General features: G+C 42.0%; 1 protein-coding gene across 1 annotated transcript in view; it reads right to left on the minus strand.

Annotated features, from left to right (window-relative positions):
- lgr4 (leucine-rich repeat containing G protein-coupled receptor 4) overlaps window positions 1–19668 on the minus strand; it is a 120545-nt gene that overhangs the window by 23708 nt on the left and 77169 nt on the right. The window contains exons 5-6 of the mRNA XM_080189878.1: window positions 3318–3533; window positions 266–337 (exon numbers count right to left, since the gene is read on the minus strand). Coding sequence (XP_080046004.1) covers window positions 266–337; window positions 3318–3533 — 288 coding nt within the window. The remainder of the gene's footprint in view (window positions 1–265; window positions 338–3317; window positions 3534–19668) is intronic.

Consider the following 19668-nt stretch of genomic DNA (forward strand, 5'->3'; position numbering starts at 1 on the left):
AAGTCACAAAGCAAAACAGAAGTGGTTTCGGCAAACGTTCAGTAAATAGAGTTGAATTGTACAGGCAACTGCAGCTTGATTCTCAGTTATAGGAACTGAAGCATCATGAGAAGTAGGCAAATTCAGCCCTTTGAGCCTACTCCGCTATTCAATCAGATCATGGCTGATCACTCCCTGGTCTCAAATGATGTTAATGAAATATGATTAAGATTTACGTTTCATTGCTAAGTTAGAAAAGTTCAAAAGGTAAAAAAAAACTACTTACAGTGTCTCCAGATTGTCAAGCCCATCAAAGCAATGGATGTCTATTGTGTCAATTTTATTATTATGAAGGTGCCTAGAGAAAAGTGAATGAGGAACAGAGTGGAAAGGTCAGTATCAAAAAGCAAAAGATATTTGTACACTCCAGCTCTTCTTTATACATTAACAACATCTTACAAAATGCTTTATCACATCCCAAAAATTTCTCCCATCGTCCATGTGTACAATAGTTACTTTGATGTACAATGGTTTGTGATGTAGGCAAACACTGCAGCCATTTTGAAAATAAGGGTCAGATTTCATAAACAGCGAAAGGATATATTATCAGTTGCTGTCTTTATTTTGTGGTGTTAGAAAATTGCTGGCCAGGGCCAGCAGGAGAACACTGCTCTTTGAACGGTTCCATGGGCTTTTAACACCCACCTGAACCGGGTATATCGTCTCCAACAGCTAGCTGTGTAATGGAGCAACTAAACCATGCCAATGCTTAGCACAGCAGGGTGTACATATGTACAGAACTATAAAAAACCCAGTGAATATTTTGCAAACATTCATCCGATTAAAGGCTAATCTAGGATCAAACTTGTTTAAAAAATCTCTTCCACTCACGTGATGTAAAGCCACACAACAGAACATATGCTTGCATAGTCCAATATCAAAGTTCAAGCATGCAAGGTTAAAAAGACAGAAGACCGGCTTGTACACTGCTTCAAAGCTAAGTGCAGATGAGATAGGCTGCCTACCCCATTTTGCTCTTCCTTTCAAAAGGAAAGCCAGCTTCCCCATCACAGTATCAAACTCCAGTTTACACTTATTACTGAAGTTCCCCTCCACTAGCATATTTGGAAAAGCATGGCATACATCGATCACTCTAGGTGAAGTGCTTCCCAGTCACAAACCTGAGAACTTTCTTTTCACCAGTGTATACTCATAATTAGTCACGATTAAAGCTTGTGTTCTAAGTTAACCTTTTCATCTTGCACACATCAGGACAAATCGCAAGGATACCAATGTCATGGAAAACTACAACTTTACACTGTAAGAAGAGCGCAAAGTGGACTCAGATTGGTAGGGATTTTGCCATGGAGAATGCACCAGTTGATGCTGACTGACAGTAAACTGCTGAGCATTGTTTGAAAATTAAACTTGGCACTCTGATTGGTTAAGGCACTGCCCTGTGTAATGAACTATCGTGTATTTGGATTCACTGAAATAGGTACAATGTGCACAATTCTGTGTCTACATTTTGTATGTTGCTTCCCAAAATACACAAATGCACTACTATTGTAAGTTTAACTTACAATCTTAAATTGGTTGTCAGCATAACTTTTAGTATAGTTTGTACTATAGTTTTTCTATGTTTCATATTGAGGATCGTGAATTCAAATCTAATGTTGGACAGTGTCTGACTGGGTTCAATCAGTACTTTGCTCATCTTCTATTTCAGACAATGCTAGACAGTTAACTTGACAGTCACCATCAGCTGGTGCATTCTCCATCGCAATCTGAGTCTACTTGTGAATCAATAAGCAATCTCTTCTCTTCTCATACAGTAAATGTTGCTATTTCTCTGACATTGGTATTCTAGCGATTGTCCGGATGAGTGCAAGATGAAAAGCTTTAACAAAATGTCTTTTTTTCAGCAATACTCAAGTTCTGCACTACTAAACAACTATTTGTGAATCCTTTCTACTTCTCATTTGCTACATCTCCAAAGTCTACTTTCATTTACCACATCTTAATACCACAAGCGAGTCTTTTCCACTATCAATAGATTTTAGTCTTTTTAAAAAAATTAAATGGATTGGAGGGTCAGAAATGCGTAACTCTTGGGGTTTTACTCCATCCATAAGGAGCTTGAATTTTATTCACTTCAGTGTTTAATTTGATTCAAAAATAATTTCCACCAGTTCCCTGAGGGCAAAATTCTGCATTTGCATCAAAGAGTTTTTAACAGCTTTTAGTTACTGCCATGTGGCACAAGAACGCACAGCGGGGAACAAGTATGTGCAGTGCCAATTAACCAAGCTATGCTTGTTCCTGTTTTAAGGGCTACTGCACTATTCAGCATTTCTCAGTTGAGAGTATTTGAAATGAGGATCTCCATCCAGAACAACTGTGCCATTCCAAGCTAGTCATCAGAAATGTCTTGCTTCAGAACAGCATCAGCAAAGTCCGAGTGGAGCTCTGCATTCCAAGTCCCTTCAGCTGGGAATTTACACACACAGAAAACGGCTTTAAAGAGAAACAAAAATAGCTTCTGAACTTCTAGTCACTTGGCAGTGCACATATTTGTTCCCTAGCTTACATGCTATGCCACACCACATGGCAGTACCTAAAAGCTATTAAAACTCTTTGATGTAAACAAATACAGCTTCAGGAAACCAGTGGAAGGTTAAAGGAGAATTTTCAGGTGCGCGTTTGAACAAAAAAAAACTCCAAGGTCAGGAGATAACTGCACTAGGAAGTGCAAGTACACCACACTCACATTCTGCTGCTCCAAAGGGCAATGAGCTTGAACACTTGAAAAGATCCAAAAGAATATGCATTGTACAAAAGAAGAAAAATTGGGGTAGGGGTCAGGGAGAGAGAGAAAGGGGAATGGACTAAATATAAAGCCATAGCGTAAGGTAAAGACTAATATAATTTTAATGAATTATTGGAAAGTTGTGAGCATGGTTTATGATGTCACCCGAAACCTTGATTGTGTTACAATCCTTAACTACTCTCAGCTGTTGAGTTATTCTCAAAATGTAAACTATAGGCTATTCTGCACATGGTACTTCACATCCAGTTTTATCCAAACTGGAATATTACTGTGATTCTGCAAAAAAATAGAACTCTTTCAACAGCGACTGGATTAAAACAAGTTATGAATCATTACATATAATCTTATGATTCCACTTCCTTTACCACTTAAAACTCAAGTCTAACACTTCCACTAGCCCAATGATCTGCTATTTGAAAATTGGCGCATTTATATCAGAATCGCTTCCTCCTATAATTACATAAATGCAACATTCAGAAAGATGCTCATATTCGAGAAACCCACTTACAGTACAACTAGGCTGGAGAGATTTGCAAAGGCAAAGTTGGGTATATGTGTAATTTTGTTCAACGCCAGAGTTAAGGCTTGAAGCGAAGGTAACTTGCTCAGCTGTTGGATAGGAACTTCAGTTAGGCTGTTATCATCGAGCCAAAGGTGCCGCAGTTGAACTAGACCCTCAAAGCTGTCTTCGGGGACAGATGTGATGTGGTTTGCATCCAAACGCCTAAGGATTAAAACATAAAACCATCAGAAAACATGCTCAGTTTTGCTACTTGCTGTAATGTCTAATTACCCATTTGCTTAATATTGTCATGTCATTAACATTAAAGGGAAACTATCTCCATGAGAATCTTTTTCTGTTTAATGAGAAAAATCTGGAAAACTAAACTTCATTTTCACTGTTATTTACATTGCATACTTTATTATGATGAGTTTCAACCTTGTTATGTTATTACATTTACAAATGAATAAAGTTTGACTGAGATTTCTGTCAAAAACATTTTGATCAAGCTCCCAATTGCATTGTTGAATCCCAATGTCATAATGTCAATGAAGAGCTCCACCTCTCCATGGCAGGATAATTGGACACCATGAAATCCACACTCAAATCGGCAACATGCACCTGCATGTCGAGTTCGCGATCATATTGCCTTTACTCCATTTTAAACCCACAACTCTTCCTCATTTATCATAGGCTGCGGTGAAGGGTTTAATGGAGATCTTCATTACTTCCAATTATGCCAGAATCAATGGTACAGGAACTTGTCTTTGGGGGCTAGATGGGGTTTCTTTAGGGTTTACTGTTATCCGAAGACTATAACCACAGACAGTTATTCATAAAAATGTATTTGTTTATTTGTGGATCTATACACGTCTCATGCTTCTGCTTTTCCCCGGATTGGTCTTTGGTCATATGACGTTGCCCCATAGTTACAGTAATTACATCAGTTATCAAGTAATGTTAGGCCTTTCCTTTACAGGAATTTTTTGCTCAAAATTGATTTTCAGTCCAACCTGTGACTTGAGCTTATTATTAAAATAAAAACAACAACAAACCATCACCACCAACTGCTGTAATTCACACAAAATGTTAATATAATTGACTCATCCAAAGAGAATGATCCTTAAATATCTTGTGGTATCTCTACAAAGCACATTATCAATCCAGAAAACAAACCTTCTCAAAGTTAATTAGGGATGAGCAATAATTGCTAGCCCAGCCAGCAGTGCCCACATTCCATGCATGAATAGTTTTAAAAAAAAATGTAGCGTCAGGTGACTATAATGGTATACTGAAATATAACACTTATCTAAAGACTATTTGAGATTGCATATTATTTCAATGATCGAGTCTGGTGATTTTCACTGTCAATTCTCCTTATTTTTCTCTTTCAAGCAACTGTTTAATTTTCTTTTAAAAAGAATCAATGGGATTTGATTTAACAAATTCTAACCAACTTTTGAGTAAAGGTTCTAAATTATTATATCTTTAATTGGTACCTTCACCATCCAACTGGGATATTGCTCATAGTTTGCATGTTCAGTTTCTTTATTTAAAATAAACTTTTTAAATTGGATAAATCTGGCAACAGAAAGAAAAATACACAAAAGTTATACCGTTCTCTCCAAGCCATCTTTCAATGGACTCTAAAGAGATGTACTCAGGCAAATTTTGCTTATGTCAAAAAATTGCAAAGCTTACCATAATTGCTCAGAATGCTTATTTCATAAGTGCTTGGCAAAATCAGATCTAGAGGTCATTGAGATTAAAATGTTGGAACTCTTCACTTAAGAGCTTTGACAGCATCACTTAGCAGGACTACTGGAGAACCTTCACCACACAGACTGCAGTGGTTCAAGATGATGGCTCAAGACCACCTTCTCAAGTGCAATTAGGGGAGGGCAATTGCCAGTGATGCCCATATCCCATGAATGATTAAAGTAAATAGGGCCACGAAAATAGCGAGGTGACGGAATGTGAACATGCCGGGATAATTTCCTTGAACAGTGTGTGTTGGAGCCGACGAGGGAGCGAGCTATCTTGGATCTGGTGCTATGTAATGAGGCAGGTAGAATTAGGGACCTTGCGGTGAAGGATCCTCTTGGAGAGAGTGATCATTGTATGGTGGAGTTTCTGTTGCAGATGGAGGAGGAGAAAGTGGGTTCCCGGACACGCGTCCTTTGTTTGAATAGAGGGGAGTACGGTAGGATGAGAGAAGAATTGGCGAATGTGGACTGGGGGAGCGCGTTGGAGGAAGGGTCTGCTGAGGAGCAGTGGCGGATCTTTAAGGAGATCTTTCTTGGTGCTCAGCAGAAATTTATTCTGATGGTCAAAAAGGACCGTAGGAGGAGAGGTAATAAGCTGTGGATAACGAAGGAGGTGAAGGAAAGTGTTAAATTAAAAGCGGAGGAATTTAGAGTAGCTAAGAGTAGTGGGTGAGAAGAGGATTGGGAGATGTTTAAATGTCAACAAAGATTGACAAAGAAGTTGATAAAGGAGGGTAGGAGAAACTATGAAGCTGGGCTAGCGCTTAATATAAAAAAGGATAGCAAGAGTTTTTATAAATATATAAAAAGGAAGAGGCTGGCTAGGGTGAACGTTGGTCCTTTAGAGGATGAGAAAGGGGACCTAGTGGTAGGGGATGGGGTTATGGCTAAGGTATTGAATAACTTTTTTGTTTCTGTCTTCATGGAGGAGGACGTGAATAATTTGCCGGGTGTTAGCGATGGAAAGGTGGTAGGACTGGAGGGTCTTAATGACATTACTGTTACTAGAGAGGCGGTGCTCGACAGACAGGAGGGGCTGATTGTGGACAAGTCCCCAGGACTGGATGGAATGCATCTGAGGGTTCTGAAAGAAATGGCGGAGGTTATAGTGGATGACTTGGTGGTTATTTTCCAGACGTCGCTGGATTCCGGGGAAGTGCCGGAAGATTGGAAAACGGCTAATGTTACGCCGTTGTTTAAGAAGGGTGCCAGGCAAAAGGCGGGGAATTATAGGCTGGTTAGTTTAATGTCTGTGGTAGGTGAAATGTTAGAATCCGTCATTGAGGAGGAAATTGCGAGGCATCTTGAAGGGAATTGCTTGATAGAGCAGACGCAGCACGGTTTCATTAAAGGGAAGTCGTGTCTGACAAATTTACTGGAGTTCTATGAGGATGTGTCTAGGGCAGTGGATAGAGGAGAGCCGGTGGATGTGGTCTTTCTGGATTTTCAGAAGGCGTTTGACAAAGTACCTCATAAGAGGTTATTGCAGAAGGTCGGGGGACATGGAGTTGGGGGTAGGGTGTTAGCGTGGATAGAGGATTGGTTGTCAAATAGGAGGCAGAGAGTGGGGGTCAACGGGTGCTATTTGGATTGGCGGATGGTGACTAGTGGAGTGCCCCAGGGGTCGGTGCTGGGGCCTCAGCTTTTTACCATTTATATAGATGATCTGGAGGAGGGAACCAAGTGTAGGGTGTCGAAATTTGCTGATGACACCAAGATTGGGGGAACGGCAAATTGTGCGGAGGGTGTGGAGAGTCTGCAGAAGGATCTAGATAGGCTGGGCGAATGGGCCAGGAAATGGCAAATGGAATTTAATGTTGGCAAGTGTGAGGTGGTCCACTTTGGTAGGAAGAATGGTAGGAAGGACTATTACTTACGGGGCAAATAACTGCAGCAGGCGACGGTGCAGAGGGACCTCAGGGTCCTTGTGCATGAGTCACAAAAACCCAGCTTGCAGGTGCAGCAGGTGGTCAGGAAGGCGAATGGGATGCTGGCCTTCATAGCGAGGGGGATTGAATATAAAAGTAGGGAGGTCTTGCTGCAGCTGTATAGGGCATTGGTGAGGCCGCAGCTGGAATACTGTGTGCAGTTTTGGGCGCCGTACTTACGCAAGGATATTTTGGCCTTGGAGGGAGTGCAGAGGAGGTTTACTAGGCTGATACCGGAGTTGAGGGGGTTGAGCTATGAGGAGAGGCTGAATAAACTAGGCTTGTACTCGTTAGAGTTTAGAAGAATGAGGGGAGATCTCATTGAGACGTATAAGATGATGAAGGGGATGGATAGGATAGAGGTGGAGAGACTCTTCCCGCTCAAAAAAGACAGTAGGACTAGGGGGCACAGCCTCAAGATAAAGGGGGGGCGGTTTAGAACAGAGTTGAGGAGGAACTTCTTCACTCAAAGGGTGGTGAATCTCTGGAATTCTCTGCCCATTGAAGTGGTGGAGGCTGCCTCGCTAAATATTTTTAAGACGCGGGTTGATGGGTTTTTGATAAGAGAGGGGATTAAGGGTTATGGGGAGAGGGCGGGAAAATGGAACTGAGCCACGACAGATCAGCCATGATCTTATTGAATGGCGGGGCAGGCTCGAAGGGCTAGATGGCCTACTCCTGCTCCTATTTCTTATGTTCTTATGTTATGTAACTCAGCAAGCGTTTCCACTTCTATCTGCTGCTGGAAATGTGTAAGTGCGTTAAGTGTGTAAAAACAGAGTGGATTGGGATAATGATCTGCTGTGATAGTCCTACTACTGCAGACTCTTCTGACGTTCACAGTAAATCATAGCAGTTCGCGATAAGAGGTACCAGATTCTCTTGAAGTATAGAGAGCAAGAACATAAGAAATAGGAGGTGTAGACCAAATGGCCCACTGAGCCTGCTCCGTCATTCAATATGATCATGACTGATCTTGAGCTTTAACTCCATTTTTCTGCCCACTTTCTATATCCCTTAATCCCAAGTGACAAAAAAAATCTGTCAATCCCAGCCTTAACTGTATTACATAAGAAATAGGAGCAGGAGTAGGCCATCCAGCCCTTCGAGCCTGCCCCGCCATTCAATAAGATCATGGCTGATCTGTCGTGGCTCAGTTCCACTTTCCCGCCCTCTCCCCATAACCCTTAATCCCCTCTCTTATCAAAAACCCATCAACCCGCGTCTTAAAAATATTTAGCGAGGCAGCCTCCACCACTTCAATGGGCAGAGAATTCCAGAGATTCACCACCCTTTGAGTGAAGAAGTTCCTCCTCAACTCCGTTCTAAACCACCCCCCCTTTATCTTGAGGCTGTGCCCCCTAGTCCTACTGTCTTTTTTGAGCGGGAAGAGTCTCTCCACCTCTATCCTATCCATCCCATTCATCATCTTATACGTCTCAATGAGATCTCCCCTCATTCTTCTAAACTCTAACGAGTACAAGCCTAGTTTATTCAGCCTCTCCTCATAGCTCAACCCCCTCAACTCCGGTATCAGCCTAGTAAACCTCCTCTGCACTCCCTCCAAGGCCAAAATGTCTTTGCGCAGGTGCGGCGCCCAAAATTGCACACAGTACTCCAGCTGCGGCCTCACCAATGCCCTATACAGCTGCAGCAAGACCTCCCTACTTTTATATTCAATCCCCCTCGCTATGAAGGCCAGCATCCCATTCGCCTTCCTGACCACCTGCTGCACCTGCAAGCTGGGTTTTTGTGACTCATGCACAAGGACCCCGAGGTCCCTCTGCACCGTCGCCTGCTGCAGTTTTTTGCCCCGTAAGTAATAGTCCTTCCTACCATTCTTCCTACCAAAGTGGACCACCTCACACTTGCCAACATTAAATTCCATTTGCCATTTCCTGGCCCATTCGTCCAGCCTATCTAGATCCTTCTGCAGACTCTCCACACCCTCCGCACAATTTGCCGTTCCCCCAATCTTGGTGTCATCAGCAACTTTCGACACCCTACACTTGGTTCCCTCCTCCAGATCATCTATATAAATGGTAAAAAGCTGAGGCCCCAGCACAGACCCCTGGGGCACTCCACTAGTCACCATTTGCCAATCCGAATAGCACCCGTTGACCCCCACTCTCTGCCTCCTATTTGACAACCAATCCTCTATCCACGCTAACACCCTACCCCCAACTCCATGTCCCCCGACCTTCTGCAATAACCTCTTGTCAGGTACTTTGTCAAACGCCTTCTGAAAATCCAGAAAGACCACATCCACTGGCTCTCCTCTATCCACTGCCCTAGACACATCCTCATAGAACGCCAGTAAATTTGTCAGACACGACTTCCCTTTAATGAAACCGTGCTGCGTCTGCTCTATCAAGCAATTCCCTTCAAGATGCCTCGCAATTTCCTCCTTAATGACAGATTCTAACATTTTACCCACCACAGACGTTAAACTAACCGGCCTATAATTCCCCGCCTTTTGCCTGGCACCCTTCTTAAACAATGGCGTAACATTGAATAATGGAGGATCCACAATCCTCTGGGATAGAGAATTTCAAAGATTTACAACCCATGTGTGAACAAATTTCTTCTCATCTCAGTCCTGAATGATTGTCCCCTTATCCTGAGACTGTGCCCCCATGTTTTAGATTCCCCGTCCAGTACTCTTTCAGACAGTCGATGCCAACTCGATAAGCTGAATGGCGTCCTTCTGCACTGTAAGGATGCTATGGAACTGATGTTGGGCTTACTGGCCTGTAGTTCACTGCTTTCTCTCTCCCTGCATTTTGAAATGTGGGCAACGTTTACCAGCTTCCAATCAACTGGGAAAACTACAGAATCCAAGGAACTTTGAGAAAATCTTAGCTAGCACATCTGTTATGTTTGCAGTTCAATGTATTGAGCCTTAAGCTCTAGATTATCAGGTACAGTGGATTTTACTCCTATAAGTTTCTCCAATACATTATCTCTGCTGATACTAATTTTCCTAATTTCCTTGTACATTTTAGCCTCTAAGTTATTGTACGTTTCTGGTTTGGAACTTGTGTCTTCTACTGTGACAACAGACAAAATATTTGTTCAATGCCTCTGCCATTTCTCATTCCCCATGATAATTTTTAAGGGATTAACATTTACTTTTTATATACTTATTAAAACTTTTACAATCTGTTTTTGTATTTCTGATAGTTTACTCTCATTTTATTTTTCCCCTTTTACCAACTGTTTGGTGGCTCTTTGCTGGCTTCTTAAAATACTCCCAATCCTCAGACTTGATACCGAGATGCTGGCATGGGCAAAGTAAGAAATCTTAAACTTCCAGGTAAATACAGACTGGTGAGTCTTACATCAGTGGTAGGGAAACTATTGGAAAGAATTCTTCGAGACAGGATTTATTCCCACTTGGAAATAAGTGGACGTATTAGTGAGAGGCAACATGGTTTTGTGAAGGGGAGGTCACGTCTCATGAACTTGATTGAGTTTTTCAGGGAAGTGACGAAGATGATTGATGAGGGGAAGGCAGTGGATGTTGTCTACATGGACTTCAGTAAGGCCTTTGACAATGTCCCTCACGGCAGACTTGTGCAGTAGGTGAAACTGCATGGGATCAGAGGTGAGTTGGCAAAGTGGATACAAACTGGCTTGGTCAAAGAAGACAGAGTGTAGCAGCAGAAGGGTGCGTTTCTGAATGGAGGGCTGTGACAAGTATTGTTCCTCAGGGATCAGTGCTGGGACCTTTGCTGTTTGTAATATATGATGATTTGGAGGAAAATGTAACTGAATTGATTAGTACATTTGCGGACGACACAGAGGTTGGTGGATTTGTGGATAGTGATGAGGACCATCAGAGGATACAGCAGGATATAGATCAGTTGGAGACTTGGGCGGACAAATGTGAGGTAATGCATTTTGGAAGGTCTAATACAGATATGAAATACACAGGAAACGGCAGAACCCTTAAAAGTATTGACAGGTAAAGGGATCTAGGTGTACAGGTACACAGAACACTGAAAGTGCAATGCAGGTGGAGAAGATAGCCAAGAAGGCATACGGCATGCCTGCCTTCATTGGCCAGGGTATTGAGTTTAAAAATTGGCAAGTCATGTTGTAGCTTTATAGAACCTTAGTTAGGCTGCATTTGGAATAGTGTTCAATTCTGGTCACCACACTACAGAAGGATGTGGAGGCTTTGGAGAGGGTACAGAAAAGATTTACCAGGATGTTGCCTGGTTTGGAGGGCATTAGCTACGAGAAGAGGTTGGAGAAACTTGGTTTGTTCTCACTGGAGCGATGGAGGTTGAGGGGAGACCTCATAGAAGTCTACAAGATTATGAGAGGCATGGACAGAGTGGATAGTCAGAACCTTTTTCCCAGAGTGGAAGATTCAATTACTGGGGGGCATAGGTTTAAGGGCAAAGTTTAAAAGAGACGTATGAGGCAGATTTTCTTTACACAGAGTGTGGTGGGTGCCTGGAACTCGCTGCCAGGGGAGGTGATGGAAGTGGATACGGTAGTGACTTTTAAGGGGTGTCTTAACAAGTTAATGAATGAGATGGAAATAGAGGGATATGGCTTCCGGAAGGGTAGTGGTTTTAGTTAAGTTCGGCAGCACGTTTGGTGGAGGCTTGGAGGGCCGAAGAGCCTGTTCCTGCACTGTAATTTTCTTTGTTCAGACTTGCTATTGCTTTTCTGCAGCATTGTCAGCCTCTTTTAATCTGATACTATCCTTAATTCACTGCATGTGCCACAAATGGGTCCTCTTTGAGTTGTTATCCTTCAATTGACTGCATTTTTGGTGAACATTTTGAATCATTTCTTTAAGGTTTCCCACTGTTCAGTTAACTCTATACCGTTCAGTCTATTTACTGAACAAATGTCAGCAGGTTCTGCCCTCAAACATATGTTCTCGGCTTTGTTTAAGTTTTAAGATTCTTGTTTGCGGATTATTCTTAAGGAAGAAGGACAAGTAAAGTTAAAGACTGCCAAAGAAAGCCCAGATAAAGAGACCTATACTTCTGTTGATTAAAAATTAACATTATTTACACGGCACAATGGAAAATCTAAACAACACAAAAGTAGTTGTCCAGACCCTCATGAACAAAATCACAGCATGCCAAAATGCAAATCCGAACAATAGAAATTAAATGAACTGTTTGATAACACAGTCCTGTTGAATGATGGCTGAAAGTTACCTGTCTACCTTGCTGGCTGAATTCCTTCCCTTGCCCTAAAGATCAAAGGCATTGTTTCCATTACCTGGAATGGATCTGGCAGAGGAGTACGAACAAATACTTATGGACATGCCTCTTGCAAACATTTAGCACAGGCACGCAATGTTAGGAAATCAAACTGATTAGGTGGGGTGCAGAAGGGGGTGAGTGGGTGGTAGGGTCACCTTATTCACTCGATAACCACAAAAGATGTTTCTTTAAGCCAGACTTTTCTAACAGAGAAAGAAAGAGTCCCCCTTTCAGACAGTGTGTTCAGTTGTACATGAAAGCTATGGCTTAGTGGGTAGGATTCTTACCTCCAAGTCAAATGGATGTAAATTCAAGTTACATTCCAGAGACTAGGTTAAAAAAAATCTAGGTTGAACACCAATGCAGTACTGAAAGAGAAGTCCATTGTTTAAATTGTTGTCTTTTAGATACAATGTTAAATTGAGGCCTTGACTGTGCTTACAACTGGGAACTGGATGCAGTGGGGGGAGGGGGGGGCGGGGCCTGGTGACGTGCACAGGGATATTTAGCATCAAACTTTTCCTTCCCAGTCCATAATTCCCATGTAACCTACCAGATACCAGTCTATTTATACAGCATCCTGTAGAACCTCAGGACCTTCTGAAATCCTTTACAACAAATTGAGTACTTCTGAAGAGTAGTCATTGTTGTAATGCTCAGATATTGTTTGCCCTGACCTTCTTAAAATGCTATCAGCATCCTCTTCGGAGGCCCCACCTTCAACCACTTTGTCTTTGGAAACTACCAACTCGCCAAGCAATGCTCCCTTTCCGCTCATGTTCTTCAATTTGCTGTTGCCCTGTCTCATGCCCATTCTTTTCAGTAAGGTTTCAACCCTACCCCAAGCACAGAAACGGTCCTAATGAGCATTACAAACATTTGCTGTGACTGTAACAAGATGCATTACATCTCTTCTTACCTTCTTTGTAGCCTCCAACAGTCAATTCATCATTTACTAAAACAGTTTAACTGCCCAGCTAATGAGACTGCCCTCACTTGATCTACTCCTACCATATCCAGAGCATGTCAGCTAATGGCTTCTCTTGTATGGTCACTTCCAGAGTATCTCAAAATGGTGTCCTCCTCCCTGTGATGATAGCCTTCACAGACCTGGGGTTAACTTTAACATAGAAACCAGCTCTAAATCTCCACTATTATGTTTCATTCCTCCACTGTCTCTGCACTATCAACATGCCTAATATCCAGTCTTGGATGAACAACTTCCTTTGGCTAAACAAAAGGGAAACAAAGCAAAATCTCTCAACTCTCATCTTCTTCCTGTTTCAGGCTGCTTTAGTCTGACTTCAGAGCTCTATTTTATCCTGAACTGTACTTCTAATTTCATTTAAGCAGATGACAAGGGGTAGAACAGTGCCATTTGAGGATGGGCAGCTGGCTGATGACAAAAGGCCAAAAACTGATAGTCTATGAGCACATCAAGAAGCTACAAAAGATAAACTCAAGGAACTGTAAAAAAAAGTGTAAAAACCAAAATGGGGAGTTGAACCAAAAACAACCCCGCAGCGCGTTACTGAATTGCAGAGTATTGCATGCAACTATGGTCATGGATCAGGCATGCATACAAAACTGACACCAAAGTGAATCAATCCAGCTGGAATAATGCAATGGCTTCAATACAGACTACTACACTGCCTTTTGGGGATTGCACCACTGGAGACGCACAATACTCCTAAAGAAAAAAAGATGAAATGTGTTTATACTTACATAGCACCTTTTATGATCATTGGATGACTCAAAACGCTCATAATAAATGAACTACTTTTGAGGTGTAGTCAGTCACTGTTGCAATGGAGGAAAGACAAGTACCAATTTGCACACAGCAAGTGCCCATACACAGCAATGTATAAGTGATTAAATAATCTGCGTTGTTTTATGATGTTGACTGAGGGATAAGAATTGGCCGGGACACTGAAGTAGTGGAATCATCCACATCCACCTTAAAAGACAGATGGGGCCTGTTTAATGCTTAATTCATGACACCACTTTTGACAATGTAGGACTGCCTAGTTCTACACTGAAGTTTCAGTCTTGATTTCTGTCTCAAGCCTGGACTGGGGCATGAACCTGGAACCTTGTGATCCAAAAGTAAAGATGTTGCCAACTGAGTCACGGCTGACTTTATGAAACAGATGTTTAAACGTGGATACACTGCACTGACATGCTTCATTATCTGAGCGGCTGAAATAGCTTTTGCACGGAAAACCTTTTACCCCAAAATACGGCAGCGAAATTCCCCAGAGTAACTAAACAGCAGGAAATGCTGGGAGAACCCGTTTATTTCAGAACAACTTCTTCCCAACACTGATGTTGAACAAAAACACTTGCTTATCTAAATCGGAAGAGAACTTAAGGTCTTAAAGACTAAGGACAATTTGACTAAGTGGAAGTTGAGAGATGCCCAGATGTGAACACAGAGAGTCTAGGCTAACACTTCAATTCTGCTGAGTGCAGTGTCCTAGTCAATGCAACCCCCCTCCCACCGTCCCAAGTAACAGTTCAAGATTAATGGCAAAGTGAAACAAACCCAGGAGTGATGAGCCAAGATGCTAGTAAACCTATATTTTCTCCATTACAGAGACAGTTGACTTTCACCTCCACAGAATTGTGCACATCACTGAAATCTTAATCCATGCATTTGTCACCTCCAGACTCAACCTTGCAGTTTGCTAGCAGTCTTCTATTCTTCAAAACTTCAGTTTATTCAAAAATCTGTCGTCCATATTCTATCTTTCGCTAATTCTCACTCACTCATCAATCCTGTTGTCAATGTCTTATACTGGTTCAGTCCACCAATCTATGAATTTAAGAACATAAGAACATAAGAAATAGGAGCAGGAGTAGGCCATCTAGCCCTTCGAGCCTGCCCCACCATTCAATAAGATCATGGCTGATCTGTCGTGGCTCAGTTCCACATTCCCGCCCTCTCCCCATAACCTTTAATCCCCTCGCTTATCAAAAACCCATCAACCCGCGTCTTAAAAATATTTAGCGAGGTAGCCTCCACCACTTCAACGGGCAGAGAATTCCAGAGATTCACCACCCTTTGAGTGAAGAAGTTCCTCCTCAACTCCGTTCTAAACCGCCCCCCCCTTTATCTTGAGGCTGTGCCCCCTAGTCCTACTATCCTTTCTGAGCGGGAAGAGTCTCTCCACCTCTATCCTATCCATCCCATTCATCATCTTATACGTCTCAATGAGATCTCCCCTCATTCTTCTAAACTCTAACGAGTACAAGCCTAGTTTATTCAGCCTCTCCTCATAGCTCAACCCCCTCAACTCCAGCATCAGCCTAGTAAACCTCCTCTGCACTCCCTCCAAGGCCAAAATATCCTTGCGTAAGTACGGCGCCCAAAACTGCACACAGTACTCCAGCTGCGGCCTCACCAATGCCCTATACAGCCGCAGCAAGACCTCCCTACTTTTATATTCAATCCCCCTCGCCAGCATCCCATTTGCCTTCCTGACCACCTGCTGCACCTGCAAGCTGGGTTTTTGCAACTCATGCACAAGGACCCTGCCATGCACTTAAATCCAGTCCTTGATCTAAATGCTCCCTCCATACACCGCAACTTCCTCCAGTGCTGCAACAAACTTAACTGACTCAAACTCAGTGCCTTTGACTGCAACCTCTTATTCAACTCCCCATGTCCCCCTGTTGGCAGTATGTCATTAGCTGGAACTCCTGTCTCCTTCCTTCTCCTCTTTTACGAAATTCTTTGTACATTTTTAATTCTTTTGATCACCCTATCTACTTACTCATTTGGACCAGCATCATTCTCACGCTGCTTTACCTTTCTGTGAAATACTTTGCAATGTTCCTTTAAAGTCACTATAAGTAAGCTGCTGTTGTTGGAAAGCATGGTCAGCTAGTATGCACCCAACCAAAAATTAGAAACCATCCAAAATCTTGCTTCCCTTCACTTTTTTTTTTAAAGGCTCGACCAAAAGTGTCCATAAAGTGTAATTTTTTTCACAATTTGCAACATTTGCCAACATGAGTCACCTCCAGGCATCTGTTTGTAATGCTGAATTTTGTGGATTGTACTCAGTGCCTTTGATTACGACTAAACATTTCCCTATCCTTTGGTGTCTCCTGAAGAGCAGTTTTCTTATAATTAATCTATATTCCAAATTTCTCTACATAGTCAGCATACTGATAACAGTAGTTATTGCAGCTCTAACATAACCGCAAAAAACTAGAACCTTGGCACTTCACAGAAATACAAAGAAAGAAAATGAATATAAGCCACAGATTTAGATATTAAAAGGAATGAGCAAAAGATATGAGGTGGATTCTAAGAATGGTCATAAAGGGCAGCCTGGAGCTGTAAAACTAAACTGGATTATACAAAGCAAAATACTGATGTTGTAAAGCAGAAAAAGAAAAGAAAATGCTGGATATACTCAGAAGATCTGGCAGCATTTGTGGCAAGAAGCAGAGTTAACATTTCACATTCATGATCTTTCATCAGAACTAATTTAGTCAGGATTATGTTCCAGAATGGAATGGAGTTACCCCTTCCTGTGGTATCTCCATCGAAAACTACTATGCTCTAAAATGGTGTTTGAAGACCTCAATCTCTTTAAGCAACATGTAACTTGGGCAACACAACACGCAACAAACATTTACCAACAGAATCAAAATGAAGGGTAACCAGGAAAACTAAGGATTTAACATTCAATGTGTTCAAAGCAAGCATCCGCACTTTAAAATGATTATTTAGTGCACTTGTTCAGGTGAGGAAGAGGTCCAAATAAACAGCTCTCCTTGATTTCTCAGCAGCCCAAATTCAGTGAAGTCCAAACTACATGGCAGAATTAAGTGAAACCTCACAAGAGCCACACAAGATTTAATTTTGTTTGTGATTACTGCTGACTGCAGAACAGGAATCCATTGTGGAAAAGTACACTGTTGGTTATATTTTGCAGATGATTTACAAAAGGGAGGAGTGAAGGAGCGGGTTCCACAGCAAGCCAATTATTTTCTATGCACCGAGTGATGGGATTATAATTCCCATTCATTTTCTACAAACAGCTACTGCAAAAAAATACATTTACTCAGCCAACAGTGCCTTTGGGCAAATTAGATCAAAGGTTATGGGGAGAAAGCAGGATTAGGCTATTGAGTTGGATGATCAGCCATGATTGTGATAATTGGTGGAGCAGGCTCAAAGGGCTGAATGGCCTCCTCCTGCTCCTACCATCTATGTTTCTATATAACATAAAACATTTAACTTTTGCCACTCCATAGATGAACGTTATCTATCAGAGTCTCCATGAGGAAGCATTAAACCACTTAATATAGTGCAAATAAATCAAGCTTTCCCACTCCTCTCTTACCCCAAATGACTCGTTCATAGTTTCACACTATTATTGATAGTGTGAGTTGGACAGCCAGTAGTTACACTGTTCTACTGCACCTCAGTGAAAAACAGGACTCTGGCTGGAGGCATACCCTAGGCTTGGATTGCCAAGCAGTTAATTTTAATGTTACAAGTTCATAACAGAAGGGATATTTCTCAGAACTTCTAAACGTTTCCATACCATCCTTTTAAGGTTCCCGGCTGCCCAGTCGACCACCCACATCTTGTATTTGGCAGCAGCATTTCTGCAGGCCCCAAAAGTGAGACTACCTATTAGATCCTCTCTCACATCTCTCAGTTTCTGCGCACATAGGCGCAACATAAACTGCTTTCATGTCATGAAAAATGGTCATGTAATGGAAATGTTTCCCATTCACTTGCCTAAATTAGAACCGGACAGCTGAGATCAATTAGAATCCTTGCTATTGACAATTTCCTGTAGCAATTACAAGAACTTCTTGCCAGTGTGAGTTTCTCGAGTGCAATCAATCAATATTTTAGCCTAACAATTTTTGTACCAACACACAAGCAGCTAATCTTTGTAACAGCTACCTTGTGCCTTCTTTTACAACAAATTCTAAATATAAGATCAAAGCTCTTTCAGCCTAAGCTCAAACTTAGGCCTCCCATTGATTCTAGCTGCCAATATAGCACTTTGTATAATTTATGCCATCAACTGGTTTATAGATAGCACACAAGCATTATACTGACAATGCTAATGAGTATGAAAACAAGCAGGCAATTTAATTTATGTGAATTAATTTGCAATCATAAGATTTTGCATGCCACACATGGAGAGAGGGAAGGAGGAGAGCAAATAGAAGACTGCTCCCAGGGTGGAAAAGTCAATTACTAGGGGGCATAGGTTTAAGGTGCGAGGGGCAAGGTTAAAGGAGATGTACGAGACAAGTTTGTTTTTTTACAGAGAGGGTGGTGGGTGCCTGGAATTTGCTGCTAGGGAAGGTAATGGCGGATACGATTGTGACTTTTAAGGGGCATCTAGACAAATACATGAATAGGATGGGAATAGAGGGATATGGTCCCCGGGAGTTTTAGTTCAGAAGGCAGCATAGTCAGTGCAGGCTTGGAGGGCTGAAGGCCTGTTCCTGTGCTAAAATAAAAGCAAATTACTGTGGATGCTGGAATCTGAAACCAAAAGAGAAAATACTGGAAAATCTCAGCAGATCTGACAGTATCTGTAAGCAGAGAAGAGAGCTGACATTTCAAGTCCAGATGACCCTTTGTCAAAGCTGCGCCTGTGCTATAATTTTCTTTGTTCTTTGACCATAAAGAGATAAGAGAGTGTGCATTTTTTATGATAATTTTATGGAATGTGGGCCACCATTCCAAATTACCCTAAAGAAGGTGATGGTGAGCTTTCTTCTTGAATTGCTGCAGTCCTTATGGTGTAGGTACACACACACACACACACACACACACACACACACACACACACACACACAGTGCTACTTCTTTGAATAGTTTGTTAGGCCTTTTCAGAGGGCACTAAAGAGTCATGCACATTGCTGTGTATCTGACGTTGAATGTAGGCCATAAGACCATAAGCTATAGGAACAGAATTAGGCCATTCAGCCCATTGAATCTGCTCCGCCATTCAATTATGGCTGATAAGCTATTCAACCCCATTCTCCCGCTTTTTCCCCATAATCCTTGATCCCTTTATTAATCAAGGACCGATCTATCTCAGTCTGAAATTTACTCAATGACCTGCTTTCCATAGAAATGAATTCCATCGATTCACTACCATCTGGCTAAAGAAATTCCTCCTCATCTCACTTCTAAAAGGTAATCCCTTTACTCTGAGGCTGTGCCCTCAAGTCCTCATCTCTCCTCTAATGGAAACATCTTCCCCACGTCCACTCTGTCCAGGCCTTTCGGTATTCTGTAAGTTTCAATGAGATCCCTCCTCATCTTTCTATACTCCACTGAGTACAGACCCAGAGTCCTCAGACGTTTCTCATACCTCAAGCTTTTCATTCCGTGGATCGTTCGCGTGAACCTCCTCTTGATCCTCTCCAAGGCCAG

Source organism: Carcharhinus amblyrhynchos, chromosome 6 (genome assembly GCF_965287045.1).
Source record: "Carcharhinus amblyrhynchos chromosome 6, sCarAmb.v2.hapA, whole genome shotgun sequence".
Classification (NCBI taxonomy): Eukaryota; Metazoa; Chordata; class Chondrichthyes; order Carcharhiniformes; family Carcharhinidae; genus Carcharhinus; species Carcharhinus amblyrhynchos.